The sequence below is a fragment of the Copadichromis virginalis genome, linkage group LG20 (assembly GCF_057382275.1).
Source record: "Copadichromis virginalis isolate Kocher_CV1m ecotype Utaka linkage group LG20, C_Virginalis_male_GT1.1, whole genome shotgun sequence".
Classification (NCBI taxonomy): Eukaryota; Metazoa; Chordata; class Actinopteri; order Cichliformes; family Cichlidae; genus Copadichromis; species Copadichromis virginalis.
Window position 1 is genome coordinate 4,596,492 of NC_140637.1, and position 14,990 is coordinate 4,611,481.

The 14,990-nt window shown below is 42.5% G+C and overlaps 2 protein-coding genes across 2 annotated transcripts; one reads left to right on the top strand and one right to left on the bottom strand.

Moving 5' to 3' along the window:
- The first annotated feature begins 1,101 nt into the window (after positions 1-1,101).
- On the top strand, positions 1,102-9,803 carry LOC146684100 (solute carrier family 2, facilitated glucose transporter member 5-like). Its single transcript, XM_085444605.1, has 6 exons — positions 1,102-1,140; positions 2,064-2,178; positions 2,277-2,362; positions 5,847-5,922; positions 6,144-6,271; positions 7,395-9,803. Exons 1-6 carry the CDS (start codon positions 1,102-1,104, stop codon positions 7,617-7,619), a joined length of 669 nt encoding a protein of 222 aa, XP_085300731.1. The 3' UTR covers positions 7,620-9,803.
- ca6 (carbonic anhydrase VI) lies at positions 7,863-12,622 on the bottom strand. The gene is made up of 10 exons (XM_085443492.1): positions 12,487-12,622; positions 11,734-11,913; positions 11,202-11,350; positions 10,706-10,801; positions 9,741-9,807; positions 9,446-9,603; positions 9,143-9,269; positions 8,924-9,007; positions 8,793-8,825; positions 7,863-8,708 (listed from the first exon to the last, which is right to left on the bottom strand). The coding sequence occupies exons 1-10, from the start codon at positions 12,575-12,577 to the stop codon at positions 8,074-8,076; spliced, it is 1,620 nt and encodes a 539-aa protein (XP_085299618.1). The 5' UTR covers positions 12,578-12,622; the 3' UTR covers positions 7,863-8,073.
- Positions 12,623-14,990: the final 2,368 nt, after the last annotated feature.

A 14,990-nucleotide genomic window follows, 5' to 3' on the forward strand; every position in this document is an offset into this window, starting at 1 on the left:
TTCTCTGCGCATTCGTTTAATTTAGGAATATCTTCAAATATAAAGATTGTAAATATCTATGAGCAGTGTTGGTCAAGTTACTTGAAAATAGTAATTAGTTGCTAATACTGATTACTTCTCCAATAAAGTAATCCCGTTACTTTACACAATTTCCTTTAATAAAGTGTTCTGATTACTTATTTTCAAAAGTAATTAGTTACTTTATTACTTAGTTGCTTTTAAAAACATAATACACAACCTGAATATGTTATAAAACAATAGACATTTCAGTCCAATTCTCTTTTTTCTGCATATTTCATTATATAAAATTCCATGAAATGAAAATTTCTCTTTTTAAAACTCATTTTATTAGTTTTAATATTTTAACTTTATGCACATTGTATCAAGCAAAAACTAAATTATATCCAACATTCTCTGAATGGAAGAAATTTGTTTAACATTTAAATCTATTTTCTGCATATTCCAGCATATAATTTGTTTTGTTTAAACTCACTTTTTCAAATAGATGCAAGTAAAATAGATGCAAGTAAAACTTCAAGCCAATAGCACAAGTCACCATCAAATGTGGGATGTAAGAAGGTGATGACCTCTCCCTACTGCTGTTCTGCATAGTCCTGAACCCCCTCAGTGAGATCATTGACAAGTCTGGCTATGGAATGGAGCAGTTTTCAGCCACCTCCTGTACATGGATGACATCAAGCTGCATGCAAAGAGTGAACGAGATATCAATTCACTGATCCACACCACCAGGATACAACGATGACATCGGAATGTCGTTCAGACTGGAGAAGTGTAGTCAAGATCCATAGAGGCTGGGGTCTATTACACCAGGCAAGACCCCAGGTGCAGGCTGTGTAAAGATGCCCCTGAGAATATCCAGCACATGGCAGCAAAATGCTAGCAGGCAGGGCATACATGGAACGCCATAACCAAGTGGCTGGCATAGTATACAGAAACATCTGTGCCAAGTATGGCCTGGAAGTCAAAAGCTCAAAATGGGATACGCCCCCTAGGGTGGAGGAGAATGGCCGAGCTAAGATCCTGTGGGACGTCCAGACACAGATGAACAAAATAGTGGTGGCTAACCAACCAGACATAGTGATGGTAGACAAACAGAAGAAGATGGCTGTGGTGACAGATGTAACGATACCGAATGACAGCAACATCAGGAAGAAGGAACATGAGAAGCTGGAGAAGCTTGTGGTGACTTGTGCTATTGACTTGAAGTTGGCCTCTAGTATTTTATGCCACATCCCCATTGAGTTCCTGGTGAAGCTTTTAGGATCTCAGGTGTGGGGGATGCAGTCATATGGACCATCCAGTTCTTGTAATCAATCCAGGCAGTGCACAGGTTGGTCAGTCTGGCCTTGCAGGCGACTGCTCTGTCTACCAGTGGGTGGATTTATGCTCCTCTGTTATTCCTGCCAATCCCTTTCTGTACCCTGCTCACTTAATGAGCCTTGTGCCTGTTTATCTTGGCCGCTATGATGCCTGACAGGAGCTTCCATGTGGTACTAAGGGAGGTTATTGCTAGTAGTTGGATGGGACTGGTCCCTTCTGGAGGTCCTTGAGGATCAGGACTGTCCGGCCTTCGTTTAGCCATTCTGGGTGTCTCTCACTGACTAGCAGCTGGCTCACTTGCACTGCCAGACACTCATAGAGTGGAGTCAGCTTCTTGAGCCAGGTTGCTGTGGTCTGCTCTTAGATCCACTAGCCACTTTTATGTGTTGCGTCCTTCTCCAACATGCTCTTCCAGTATTGCTCAATAGTTTAGTTTGTCTCAGTATAGATCAGTTTTGTTCCGTGTTGCCATTCCCACCTTTGTTCTACAATAAACCACCTTCACACCTTCAGCGAGTGCCTGCGTGTGGATCCTCATTTATCTTTCCCCACACGGTTCACTCTATTCGCCGTGACAGGATCAGGTGGTTAGTCTCAGTAATAGTGTTGATAGGTATCGTCCGTAAAAGGTCAGAGAGATATGAGGGTGCCAACATCTATGTTCTTGCTTATTCACAGGCTGTTGTGTTATAACCATAATGCATTTCTCTCTTTTCTCTCAGATCTACTACTATGCCGACAGCATATACGGCTCTGCAGGAGTCAGGGAGAGTGACATCCAGTATGTCACAGTGGGAACGGGAGCAGTGAATGTCTTTATGAGTGTAACTGCTGTAGGTACCCAGCAAAGCTGAGGGGAGGAGCTGTTTGTCTGTCTGCTGTTTGATCATGTGAGATGGAGATAACCACTGTGAACGGGGGTTTTGTCATCCCAGGTGTTCATCGTGGAAGCCTCCTCCTCTGTGGTTTTGGGATCTGCTGCGGAGCCTGTGTGCTGCTCACTGTCGCACTCAACTTGCAGGTATGGTACAGACCTGTCAGCGCTACTAATGCCTGCAACCTGTCACTCTGCTGCCCTCTAGTGGTTCAGTTATTAGTTCCCCAACCTGGAAAGAATCAGAGGAGATTTGTAAGACCTCTCAGGATCAGAGAGTAATGCCGCATGAGGTTGATTTAATTGCAGCTATAGACAGGCCTTTAAAGACTTCATCTTTATCTGTTTCATTTTAATTTTGTTCCCTCACCTGCACTTTGTCCCCATTGGGTTCCAGCTCTATTGAATAATTAATCAATGAAGAGCACATTATGAAGGTGTTACTCATGGTTTTAACTGCAATAAAAAAAAAATAGAGGCACTGCTGCTGTTGAGACCATGATTATGGCTTTTCCCCCCACTCATCTTTCATCCATTTAAGTCAAAATGGATGGACTTTTATCAGAATGTGGTGGCGCAAAGGAGGATAACCAGTAAAGATGACTAAAGGGTGTTGACAACGCCACCTGGGGAGGGAGTTACACCCCAGGAGAGATTTCTATAGCCAATGCAAATGCCATACTAGTTACAGAAGCTCGTTATTAGCAAGCAGAGGTGAGGCAGAACATTTTTACAATCAATATTTATTAGGAAAAACTAGTAAAAGCATAGACCTGTAAAATAAGAGAACTTCTTAAGGTAGCAGGGCTGACAATGCAAGACCGATAATTAAACACTTTATTAACAAACAATGATTAAAAAGACAAGGCTCACTGCTACGGTGCTACTCTAGTAAAATAGCATTTTGGTAAAATAACTGAACAAAATAGTGGAGACCGGCAACTTGAGGAGGCAACCTACAGAGAGGAGTGACCAAGGGTGCCATCAATTACTCACACGTGTAGTTTCACTGCAAACCTCACTGTCACTCTCACTGCAATCTAAAGGGTCCAATCTACCTATTTCCCAGTGTGTACACTCTCATGTATCAGGGGGATTCCACCTCACGTGCCTAGCCCCACAACAAGCGGCCGTACCGCCATTAAGGCAAAAAAACCCCAAAAAAACATAAAAGATCAAACAAGTCAGTAAAAGAGATGTAAACAAAACAAGAACAAATACACCCTAAGATACAATTCTTTATAAAAGCATGATCAAAATACAAACAATTCAGAGTAAAAAAGACCATAAAACCAGGAGCCAGTCAAGGCCAGTCCATAAAACAACAACAAGCCTACAACAGTGTGGCACGATCCACTTTTTAAAGGGCAATACTAAAATGAGCAGCTTTTCTGAAGAAATAAAACCGCTCTGCAGTGCTTAGCCGCCTAACGCTCTTGGCCACCTTGGACAGGGAAAGAATGCCAAATGGCTCTCTGTTAGTGAAGCCCAGCTCTTTCTTATAACGTCCTCTAATTATTGGCTGGGAAGGGTGTGGATGTTAGCGCTGCATTGGTGGACATCACGTAAGAAACCAACCTACCCAAAATCTACTTCACTACAAAAGCATCACAAAAACATCACCTCAGTGTTGGTCTTGGGTCCCAGTTTGAACCTGCATTGTTGAAAAGGCCTCTACAAACAGGTTTTTGTATTTTTCCTCTTACACATTTGTAAATGACATATAAATGAAATAAAAACTTTCAGCTTTTACTTAAGTGGTTTAACAAAAACTTATCCAATATCTGTTCAAGGCTATGTTTTATACATCGTTCTTCATCTACTGTAACTGCAAAGTTGAGATCAGGCCATCAAAGGATTTCTTCTTCTTCTTTGTGAAACTATTGGGTCCCTTTTGTGGTATGCTTTGGGTTTTTATCCATTTTTACTGTGAAGTGTTGTCTGATCACTTCGGATCTGAGCACAGATCAAGTGTACAGTATAGCCCTGTACACTTTATAGTTTGTCCTGTTTAAATTAAAAAATTAAGCACATATGTTATCAGTTTAATTTGAACAAGAGTAAAGACTGCACCTGATCATGAAACTGCTATTCATTTGTCCAATTTTGCTGAATGTGTTTTCTGAAAATGAGAGATTAAAAACAGCTTTGTCTCCATAGTGTAGTGGTTTAGAGATCAAATCATCCCAGTTCAGTGCCGTGAGGAGACCCAAATGCCTTTGGGACTGTGACAGGAAGGGCTTCTGGTGATTTAAAAAAACAAAAAAGAAAGCTGAACCAAACATCTGGCACATGATAAATGGCAGGAAACTGGATGCAGGTGGATTGGAGGTCAGACAACAATGATTCGTTTTTTTTTCTTTTTCTTTTGTCCCTACCTAGCAGTTGGCAAAGGAGGTCTATGAAGCCAATACAAGGCTGTGGGTGCCGTAGGGGTTCCAGCTTGGTCAACGATGTATTTCAAGGCCTTGCGATCTATGGCCTTGACCTTTGCTTGCTCGATGGATAGATATTGTTGTTTAAGATCATCTTCGATTTGCAGTTGATGAACACAATCCCTGTCCTCTGTCTACATTGAACTCTTTAGTTGATCAGTTGGCGAAGAATGAAAATCTGATTGCAGCAATCCCTCCCAGGTCGAAAACAGGCTTGCTCTTCTTTGCTTTACTGCTCACAATGTTTTTGCAGGCGCAACCGGATGATTTTCATTGTGATCTTACCAGTGGTGGAACAGAGGCTAATTTCACGGTAGTTCTTGCACTCACGGCTGTGGCCTTTACCTTCTCCTCTGTTCTCCAGATCAGTCGAATTAGTCCATGCAGTTGAGAAATGAGGATATCCCCTCCTGTTTTGATTGCCTCTGCAGCGACGTGGTCTAGCCTGGGTGTTTTCCCATTCATATGCTTGACTTCTTCGATTGTTGGTTCGGTGTCCGACAATGGGAAATGGTGGGGGTCGATTTCGGGAGGCACTGTAGTTGGGCCTGGGTCATGGTTGTAGAGGCCATGTTCTTTCCAACAATGAAGGTGTTTGGAGCGCACAAAGGTACCATCTGCTTTCTTGGTGTTGTCGTTGGTGGAATTCAACTTGTCACTTAGACCTCGCAACATGTAGTAGAGTGTGCAGTTTTCATGCCTTGACAATGCTTCTTCAGGTCTCCAACCACTTTCCCAGAATGCGTCCCTCTTCATCATCCTGCGCACTTGTAGATTGAGTAAGCAGCAACTAATAAATATAATAATAAATATAGTAACTAAAAATAATATAGTAAATAATTAAATAATTTGACTTTGATTACTGAATCAAAGTCAACCAGTTTTGTTCTTTTGTGATATTTTGGCCCCTTTGTTTGCAGGAGCCATGACACCTGACACTAAACACTGACTATTAGAGAGAACCGCAAACGCAGTGCTGCCCTCCTTCAAACCTGCAACCTCACCTGGAGCCAATGTTTTCAGACAGGCGTCATTTTCAGCAGCAGTAAAGGCACAATTTAGAGACACAATGGAGAGTAGGCACATTAATCATCTGCGTTTGATCCTCAAGGCCTCCATGTGGAGCCGTTAATGTTGCTCCTGCTTACAAACATCAGAAGGAATAGTTACTGAGAGCTGCTTGTCTGTGTTTGCAGGAGACTGTGACATGGATGCCCTATGTCAGCATCGCCTCTGTCATCGTCTACGTCATCGGACATGCCATAGGGCCGAGTGAGTCTGTCTGAGTAGACCTGTTGGTATTTACACACATACTGATTACAGCAGGGCGCTCCATTAGCTGAAGTGTTGTTTAGATGTAACCAGGCATATAATCAAAGTTTGTACATCAGCACTCAGTTTGTTTGAGACATGAGCATCCTCTCTGACTGTGAAGACTGATGATGTCTGTCTCGAGTGTTTTGGTTGTGGTTAATTGCATTTTTGTTCTGCAGGTCCCATTCCTTATGTGGTGGCCACTGAGATGTTCCGGCAAACAGCCAGGCCTGCGGCGTTCATGGTGGCCGGCTCCGTCCACTGGCTCTCCAACTTCGTCGTTGGTTTAATCTTTCCCTTCCTCAAGGTTAGTCACTCAATTTTTACAGGTTCAGACTTCAGTGGAATTAGTTCCAGATGTTTTATCAAGCATAACCAGCAAGGCAGTTTATGTCCTCGATATATTGTGATCCTTTGTGTCACTTATAATTGGATTACTTTGATATTTTCTTTTCAGTTTGCATAGATTTGCAAGCAAGCTGGCGAGCTGGCAGGTAGGAGGAAAAGAGAAAGAACACAGAGGAGATCTATGGATGTAGTGAAGGAGGACATGCAGAAAGTTGTGTGACACAGGAGGATGCTGGGGATAGGATGAGATGGAGGCCGAGGTTTGATTCAGGTATCAAACTGAGAACAAAACAAAAAAACCAGTTGGTTCCTCCTGTTTATTATTGATTGCTGTCATGCTAGAGAATGCAGTTTGGACCTATCACTCACCTACCTGATGCACACTTCACCTTAGGTGACATTTAGAACATTTATTGTGCATGCTCAAAAAAGGAGTGATTTTTCTTGGGTGGATGGTTTAGTGTTGCTGGCTGCTGAACTAGTCAGGAACGGTTTCTGTGTGCAAAACTAGCTTGTTGTTTGACTCACAGTAAACTGGTGGATCTAAGCACAAGAGAACAGTGTTGGTTTCGGTCGTCGAGTGAAGTGGGAAAAACTAGAAAGGGAGTGGCTCACCTACTCCTCGTACACAAACACAGACAGAGAAAACAAAATAAGAGGAGGACAAGAAGAGGCACAACATAGGGAATGAGGAGGAGGAAGATACATGAGGAATGCAAACATGCAGAGAGTGCCAGAAACATTTTTTACTGCATTTACAACGCCTGAAACATAATGTCGGAGCTTGAATATTATAACACCAGAAAACATATTGTAAAATCTTAAATGAGGAGACATTATGTGTAGGAGTTTTCACTGAATGACGTGATCTTAGATATAAACATAAGCTTCATCTCATGTTTACTTCCTCTTACATGTTTAAACCTGAAAGTGTAATCAAGGGAAGAAGATGCTTGAGAAACATCTATAAAGAGCAGTGTTTCACTTTTGACCTCACCTTGTTTGCTCTGTTTGTCTTCCTGACATATTTACATTTCATGTCGAGGACCCAGAAATCACATTTCCTCTCCTTCTCTCCCCAGCGAGGCCTGGGCCCCTACAGCTTCATCATTTTTGCCGTCATCTGTCTGGTCACCCTGATCTACATCTGGCTGGTGGTGCCCGAAACAAAGAAGAAGACCTTCCTGGAGGTCTTCCAGATGTTTGCAAAGAGGAACAAAGTGGAGTTAAATCTGGGTGACGGCGATCTGCCGCCAAAAGGCCTCAAAGAGAGCCCACAGGATGCACAGAAGGCCACGCCCTTCTGAAGAAAGAAGGAGAACATTGATAGAAGAGGAAGTATTCGCTGCGGGTGTGGAGCGAGGGAGTGTGTGTGTGGTAGAAGACTTGACAGTGTTTTCATTTTAGATGCCTCTGTGTGCCTTTTCTTTGTATTTGCGCCTGCAGATGTTGGTAGATTTTCATGCAGGCTAAGGTTTGCTGTGAGTCAGTGAGTGCACTAGATGCAGCGTTAAGGACGTGTGAATTAGTCAGTGAGCAGACAGCAGGTCTCTTGTAAGCTTTTATTGATGACATATGAATGCAGTACATGGCTCAAGCTGTGACGTCTTTTTAATATTGGCCTGTAGGCGCCTTGAAAAGCATTTTGTCCTTTGTAAAACATACCATGAACCCTTCACCAACAATTCAATCAAATCCCCAACATCAACAGATGATATTCTGCCTTGTTGCAGCATGTTGAAGCTCATACAAACAGAAGCATCAGGAACATCTGTACTGACTGTCCAGCTGCACCCCTCCGTACATGCTCAGTTTGGTGTTTCCCCAGCTGAAGACATTTCCCACCACCATGCTGTTATTCATGCATTGCATTTGGTCTCGGATATCTGCTGTGGTCAGCACATAGTCCCACACGTTGACATCAGTCATCTTCCCCACAAAGCCATCAGCATTGAAGATTCCCAGTAAGCCATCCTGGTCTTTGCCCAGAAGGAACACACCGCCAGATCTGATTGTATAATCCCTTCTGAGGTACCGCTGCTCCCCCACCATGCCGTTAATCCAGAGCTCCGCACCGCCGGTGTGCGACGACCAGGTAATGCAGTAGTTCACCCAGTCCTTGGGCTTGAAGTTGTGCGGCAAGTTGACAAACTCGTTGCCAATCCAGAGGCCGACTTCTCTCGCATCCCTGCCCTCTTCGAGGGAGATCATCAGCTCGTTGTCATTGCCGTTGCTGGAGTAGGAGATGACGGTGTGGACTCCTTCGACCTGAGGCAGGACGTGCATGCAGACGGTGAAGGCGTCCAGGTCCATGGGGTGGCTGAGGCTGGCCAAAGCATAACTGCCAGAATCTTTCTCCCGAAAGTTGAGCACCAAAGGAAACAAAGAGACAGTTTCTGAGGACAGAAAACAAGAATCAGGCTGGAGAAGCGCCATCTTACTTTAACTGCAGATCAATATCAAATTTTAAAACCACCCACCATGTCTGGTAGGCCTTGAGCTGTGAAATCCACCTAAAGGGAAGAAATGAGAAAGTAGCAAACACTGCAGAGTAAATACAGCCATCTCTTACATATAGCTATGTTTGGCAGTTTTTAAGATGAGCAAGCACCTGAATGAATGTTCTTTCCAATGGATGTTATCAGACCCTCGATCTTGTGGAGCCTGGATTCCATTTCATCTTGCCGACAAAATGCTGAAAAAACAAACAGTCAAAGGAAGCACTGAGAAATAGACTCAAGCTTGCACATCTCCTTCCACCCAACACCAGTTCTAAGGATAAAAATAATAACATCATTGTGCAATCGTGTGGTAACGATAAGCTACACACTTCCTTTCCCGAGGCGCGGCAAGAAAGAAGACTCCACAATACGCCCATTGAGAGGCTGAGAAATGCGGTAATCATTCCAGAGGGTCTTGTTGTCCATGTCCATCAGTGTGCTCTCCAGTTTCCTGATCTGAACGCCGCAGAAGAGCAGATAAGTTTGTGGCACAGCAGCAAAATAGATTTAAAAGAAACCAATTCCCTTCAACAGTTTTCCACTTAGGACTTAGGCTTATGACTTTATTTTAAAAAAACATCAGTTCTTGAAAAAAATAGTTTTGGAGCAGAGGGCTCTCTGGGCGGCCTTACCTGGTTGTGTGAAAGAGTAATGGGCGTATCAAACACAGTCCAGAGGATGCTCTCGTAGCAGGGCGGAGTGGTGAGGGAGCCCTGGTATCTGAAGAAGTGGTTCAGGTTCTCGGGGAGCATTGAGCGGACATCAAGGTTGGATATGTTCATGGACTGACCTGTGAGGGTTACACAAACACCACGTTAAACTAAACCAGTGAGTTATGGCTCAGCTAGAGGTCACATTTGGATTCTGACCCCAAGTAGAGCAATGTGGGGTTTTTCTTTTGTTTGTTTGTTTTATTGAGTAACTCACCAGCATACTTGATTTTCTTCAAGTTTGCAATAAAATCACTATAGTAGGTGTTCTCAAAATGGCCATCCTGGAAAGAAAATAAAACAAAGCTGTGTTAAAGTTTATGATTAAATTTTCATTGAAAAGAAATAATTCTGACTTGACCCCACAAATGCAGGCTTTAGAGGATTATTACAGTTTTTTAGAACCTTTGTGTTGCTTTAACATTCATCATAAAATTGTATTTAACATGCTTAAAAGGCATTAATACAACCAAAAATACAGATTTATTAACTTGTTTTATAAAGAGCTAGAAACCAAAAAAAAGTTGATTTCTTTAAAAAAAAAAAAATACAACAACCGACATTTGATGAGTCACTTGTGACTGTTGCACACATCTGGCAGTTTTGGTCATGTTTTTATAGATAAGTTATAATTTTTAGTCATTCTGACTGTTTCATGTTCCTTCTTTGATAGATGTCAGATATTAACTTATGAGTAAAGTGCTGTAGAAGTGAAAATAAAGTCCCAGTTGCATTTAAACTCTCACTTGGATGCATCTAAATTATTTGACTCCAAACTGCTGCTACCACAGTGGATGCCAGCTGTGGTGTTGCTGTGGCGATGACCTCTCAAAGGAAAGGAAAGGAAGCGTCTCATAGCTGAAGGTTACAGGCTGTCTGAGATCCAGAGCAGCCCGGTGGAAACAAGCGCTCATTCACTGTGCTGCCGTGTAGCTGAAGACTCAATAAAGCCTATAACCCGGCAGGATGAGCAGAACAAAGTATCGCAGACTTCAAAGACTGTCAGACTGTTTGCCAAATTTATGTTTTTTCACTGCAAAGTATGTTATTTTTCACTTTCTAAACTTCTCACAGTGTCAGTTGTGGTCTTCTGTCTAACAGAACACTTGTACTCTGTGCAGTTGTGTACGAGCCTAGTGGTTAGAGAGAGAAGAGAGGAAGGGGTATTTGTGGCTCACGTACTTCATAGAAAAAGGCGAGGACAGCAAGCCCGTCTGGCTTATCTCTGGCCTCAGTAAAGCTCTTGTACTTGTCAGAGTTGTAATGGACCACATGCAGCTGGAAGAGAAGGTTAAGAGTCAGGAGAGGTTAAGTGCCAAATATGCTAAGTGACCTGCGATTTGGATGGAAACATCAGGAGATAGAAATGCTAACTTTACTAACTTTAAATTCAGTTTTAATCTAAGAACAAATCGATTGTTCAGCTGTTTGATGAAATGAAAGAAAGTCTTAAAACTGTTCAACATGAAGCTGCTTGTGCGCAGCTCAGAAATGGTTTCACAAACGAGTGCTGATTACTAGATGCAGGTCATTCTGGTTTCCATTCTGATGAAACCCAACATCACTTTAAACTTCTGCACCTACATTTATAATATATCTCAATTGTTGGTTGAGCATGAGGAGGACATTAAAACCTGGCTTTACTGCAGTGGCCAGCCTTTGTGTTTTGTAAGCCTACCTCTGCCATGTAGCGGATCCCGTCTATGGTGTGCTCTGCTCCGCTGGCCTCCAGGTCCCAGCCACCCCAGTGCAGGTGCATCTGGACGGCTGTGTACTTTCCCGGGAGTCCCTCAGTGATCTTCATACTGGGAGGTAGGTCGATTTGAACTGATGGTGACACCAATATATCATCACAAATCATGAATACTTTACATAGCTGCCGCTGTATGTCTGATTTCCGGAAAGCCTTAGCCTACATTTATTTCAGCAGCAGGCTGGTCAGTGTTATCAGTGCTGTTGATGCGATGTGATGCAGTGATGACTTTTCCAAAAACTATTGCAGTCTCGGAAAATATAGATAAAAGAGAGGATTTCTAAAAATGCAAATTCTACCTCAACATCAACGTAAATATTGGCTTTATAGTTCCGGAACTATTGCAGAAAAAACTGTGGTTTGGTGGTCTCTGTGCAAGTTAATAGTGAACTTAGTAAACTTGGTAATTTTTGGTTTTTTGTAGGCTACTATTATTATTTTTGCCGACTTTTCTTACCGGAGTGCCCGTTGTTGGACATGAGAAAAGTCCCTTTCTGCGCGTCATATCCGCTGAATTCCAATTGTAACAAGTCAGGGTTGTGCCTAACGTTGCGCCGCTGGATGTCAATCGGGGACTGCTTCTTACCGCCGCACGCAGGGTACTGGGTTGCCCAGTGCATTTGATCCAAAGCGCCCTCTGTATGGAAAAACAGACAGCTGATTATCCGCTTAAATGCCAAAAGGTTCCTAGAGTGAGATACATGCACGAACAGACTGACACTGTTTGAACTGTCGATTTACATTAGCCTTCTTTGAAATGGATTAACCACCTAGCTCACATGTTACTGGTTCCCTGGCACGCCGGGGGCTTGTTCAAGAGAATAATGTTGCGTCTTCAAATAACATTCATCCCCAGAATCTTAGCAGCAGCTGCGCTGTACACCAAATGGTCCCTTCATGGTTTTTACAAGAGTGAACCAGCTGTTAACCGAAAAGTATTTGTCCAATAAGTCACCCGGGACACCAAGCAGTCAAAGGAATTTGATCTTTGTGAATAAACAGTAATAACCCAATTTTCATTTCAATCACTTTATTTTTTTACAATGCTATTTGTTAATTCATTGTGTTGCACAATAAACGGCTTTACGCACGCTTTACGCACCACTCCTCAACTCCGGTGAAAGCACAGTTCTAGGGGATTTAAAAAAAAAAATAGTGCCGTAAATTATATTAAAACTAATTACAGACACGCTGAAAGAAAAATGCCCACCTTTGTATGTCCAGTGGATTCCATGATGAGGGATGGCATCGCCGACCACATAGGCGAAAAGCGCGGAGAAAAACACGCAGAAAAGCTCCATCGTTGCGTCTCCTGGCTGTGTCGCGCAGACAGTGACTCCTCACAGAGGTTTACTCTCAAGATTGAAACAGCAAGTGAAAGGGGGGCGGGGGGGGTGAAACTACTGCTGAAAACGCCCAGAGCGCTTCCCAGCAGTCCCACAGTGTCAAGAGAGCAGCTTTTGGCTGTCAGCTGAACTCCCTTTTTAATTTAAGTTTGAGCTCATATTTGATTTCTAAAATCCACTGTCCTCTAGGTCATGTCATTATCAGTGGTTTATGGTTTTTGGCAATGATTAAATGATTAAATCAGTCAATCAATCAGGAGCACCTCTCTATCAAGAAACAAGATCCATTTAGGAGTATTTTCTCTGCGCATTCATTTAACTTGGAAAAATCTCCAAATACAGAGAACGGTCTAAGGCATGGCGACGTCTTTTTAGTCGCATCACACTTACTCGTTTTTGTCACAGCGAGTTCTGATTACTCATATTTCTTGTTATTGCCTCAAGAAAAAAAATGCTGACGTAGGGTTTTAACAGAACTGTATTAGTGGGAAACGAATGCCACAAACACAATCATACAAGTCCAACTGAAGAAGAAAAAACAGCAACACCATATGGTGGAACTGTGGGAGCCAGTGGCAGGTAGGTGTTAAAAACAAAAAACAAAATACAACTTGTATCACCTGCTAGTGCATGCTGGTCGCAACTTGCCCAACGCCTCAGCTTTAAACGCCTGAGCAGTCAAAGTGTGTGAAAGGGGTGTGTGAGTGTGTCAGAGTTCGCCTCGGAGGAGCAAATGTCCTTACCAGGATAAAATACTAATAATAAAACGCTTAGTTTGTCTTTAGGGGGGTGCAGAAATGGCCAGTGAGAAATTTTAAAAGGTTAGTTCTGCGTTTCTTTCCTTATATTTTTTCTTCCTCGCCCCAATGCAGCACAAACACACCCTCGGTTTTCAGGTGTTTACAAGTGGTCAGCCCTGGTCACGTTGCACAATGTAGATTTTTTTAAGTAAATATTTAAGTGTTTCTTTTTATTTCATTGAGTATTAAAATGTACAGCACGTTATTGCTAATAAAGTCTTTTGCATCTGTCATTATGACTTGCAACCTCATGACAGCGATGATAGCAGCAACTAATGATCTGAAAAAAGGCGCTGGCCTAAACTCAAAAAGTGTAAAGGACTGTCTCCTTTCATCCTGCTCAGTGTTGCCAAATTATGCTGAAAAACAGGAGTCCATAAACTCATCACTTTTAGGCTGAACTATTGCAGTTCCCCTTTTATCAGGTTGTCAGTAGCTTCCTGAAAAGCTTCTTTCTGATTGAAAATGCTGCAGTAAAAGTTCTAGCAAGAGAGGCAATATTTCTCCCATATTAGCTCCTCTAATATTCACAATCTATAATTATTCACCTTGCATAAAACAGTCCTGAGTGATCAGACCCTGTCATGTCGTAATGACACCACAGTACCATATTGTCCCAGTAAAGATTGTAGGTTTGTTGGTGGTGCCCTCAGTTTCTAAAAGCAGAACTGGAGGTAGAGGCTTCAGATATCAGGGTCTTCTTCTGTGAAACCACTCTCCTTATGATTAGCCTTCAATCTTTGTATTTTCTCAAAGCTTATAGTTAGGACTGGATCCAGTGACCTTGAACCAAGGTCAGGCTGATGACCCCTCACTGTGCACCGAGCTCCTTTCTACTCGCCCCACTTTCACTGCCATTGTATTTCCTAAACTTTGTGCATTGCCTTTTGACTTCCCTGCATTCCCTTGTACCTTTCTGCAGATATGTCTGAGTTCTTTCTTCACTTTTAACCCTCACTTTGGCCAGTTGAGATTGATGGGAAACCTTATCCGAGTTCGGCTTTGAAGGAGACATCTTCCTGTTGGAAGGTACTTCCTCTTCTCCCCATTGTCTTTGTTTTTGTTAATAAGGATTTGCTGGTTTTCTTTCAGCATTACTGAAAGGGCTTATCTTACCTTTATATGTGATTCTGTGTAGCTCAGATTTAAAATATTACTTAATATTCGTATAGGATTTTTTTTTTAATCTGCGCAGAACTAAGGGTGTACAGACCTTTCTATTGGCCAGACAGAGTCTTCCCTTGAGTCGTAAAATGGTGCAGAGATCACAGAAAGTCTCTATCCCTGTGCAGAGAAGATTCATGCACATGATAGGCCTGTAAAACTTCAGCTTCAGTTGTTTTTTTTTTTTTTATTTCAACTTTGCTTCCTGTATGGATAAAACACAAAAAACAAATGATGCATTGTGTTATCTTTAGACAGAGCCGGAGCAGCTGTTTATCCTTGTTTTCAGTCTTTGTTCTAAGCTAATGCTGCCATTGATCTTCTTAAACAGTCAGGATTTGACCTGTCGAACAAGGTTAAGATCAAAGTACAAGGTGACGTAAGTTAAGAACTGAGAAGTAAAA

Excerpts from the sequence above, each read along its gene's own strand:
- ca6 (XM_085443492.1), bottom strand. The coding sequence starts at position 12,577 with ATGGAGCTTTTCTGCGTGTTTTTCTCCGCGCTTTTCGCCTATGTGGTC. Across the intron at positions 11,914-12,486 it reads AATCCACTGGACATACAAAG|AGGGCGCTTTGGATCAAATG; the intron begins GTGGGCATTTTT and ends TTTTCCATACAG. Across the intron at positions 8,709-8,792 it reads CTCAAGGCCTACCAGACATG|AAACTGTCTCTTTGTTTCCT; the intron begins GTGGGTGGTTTT and ends TTCTGTCCTCAG.
- LOC146684100 (XM_085444605.1), top strand. The coding sequence starts at position 1,102 with ATGGTAGACAAACAGAAGAAGATGGCTGTGGTGACAGAT. Across the intron at positions 1,141-2,063 it reads AGATGGCTGTGGTGACAGAT|ATCTACTACTATGCCGACAG; the intron begins GTAACGATACCG and ends CTTTTCTCTCAG. Across the intron at positions 5,923-6,143 it reads CGGACATGCCATAGGGCCGA|GTCCCATTCCTTATGTGGTG; the intron begins GTGAGTCTGTCT and ends TTTGTTCTGCAG.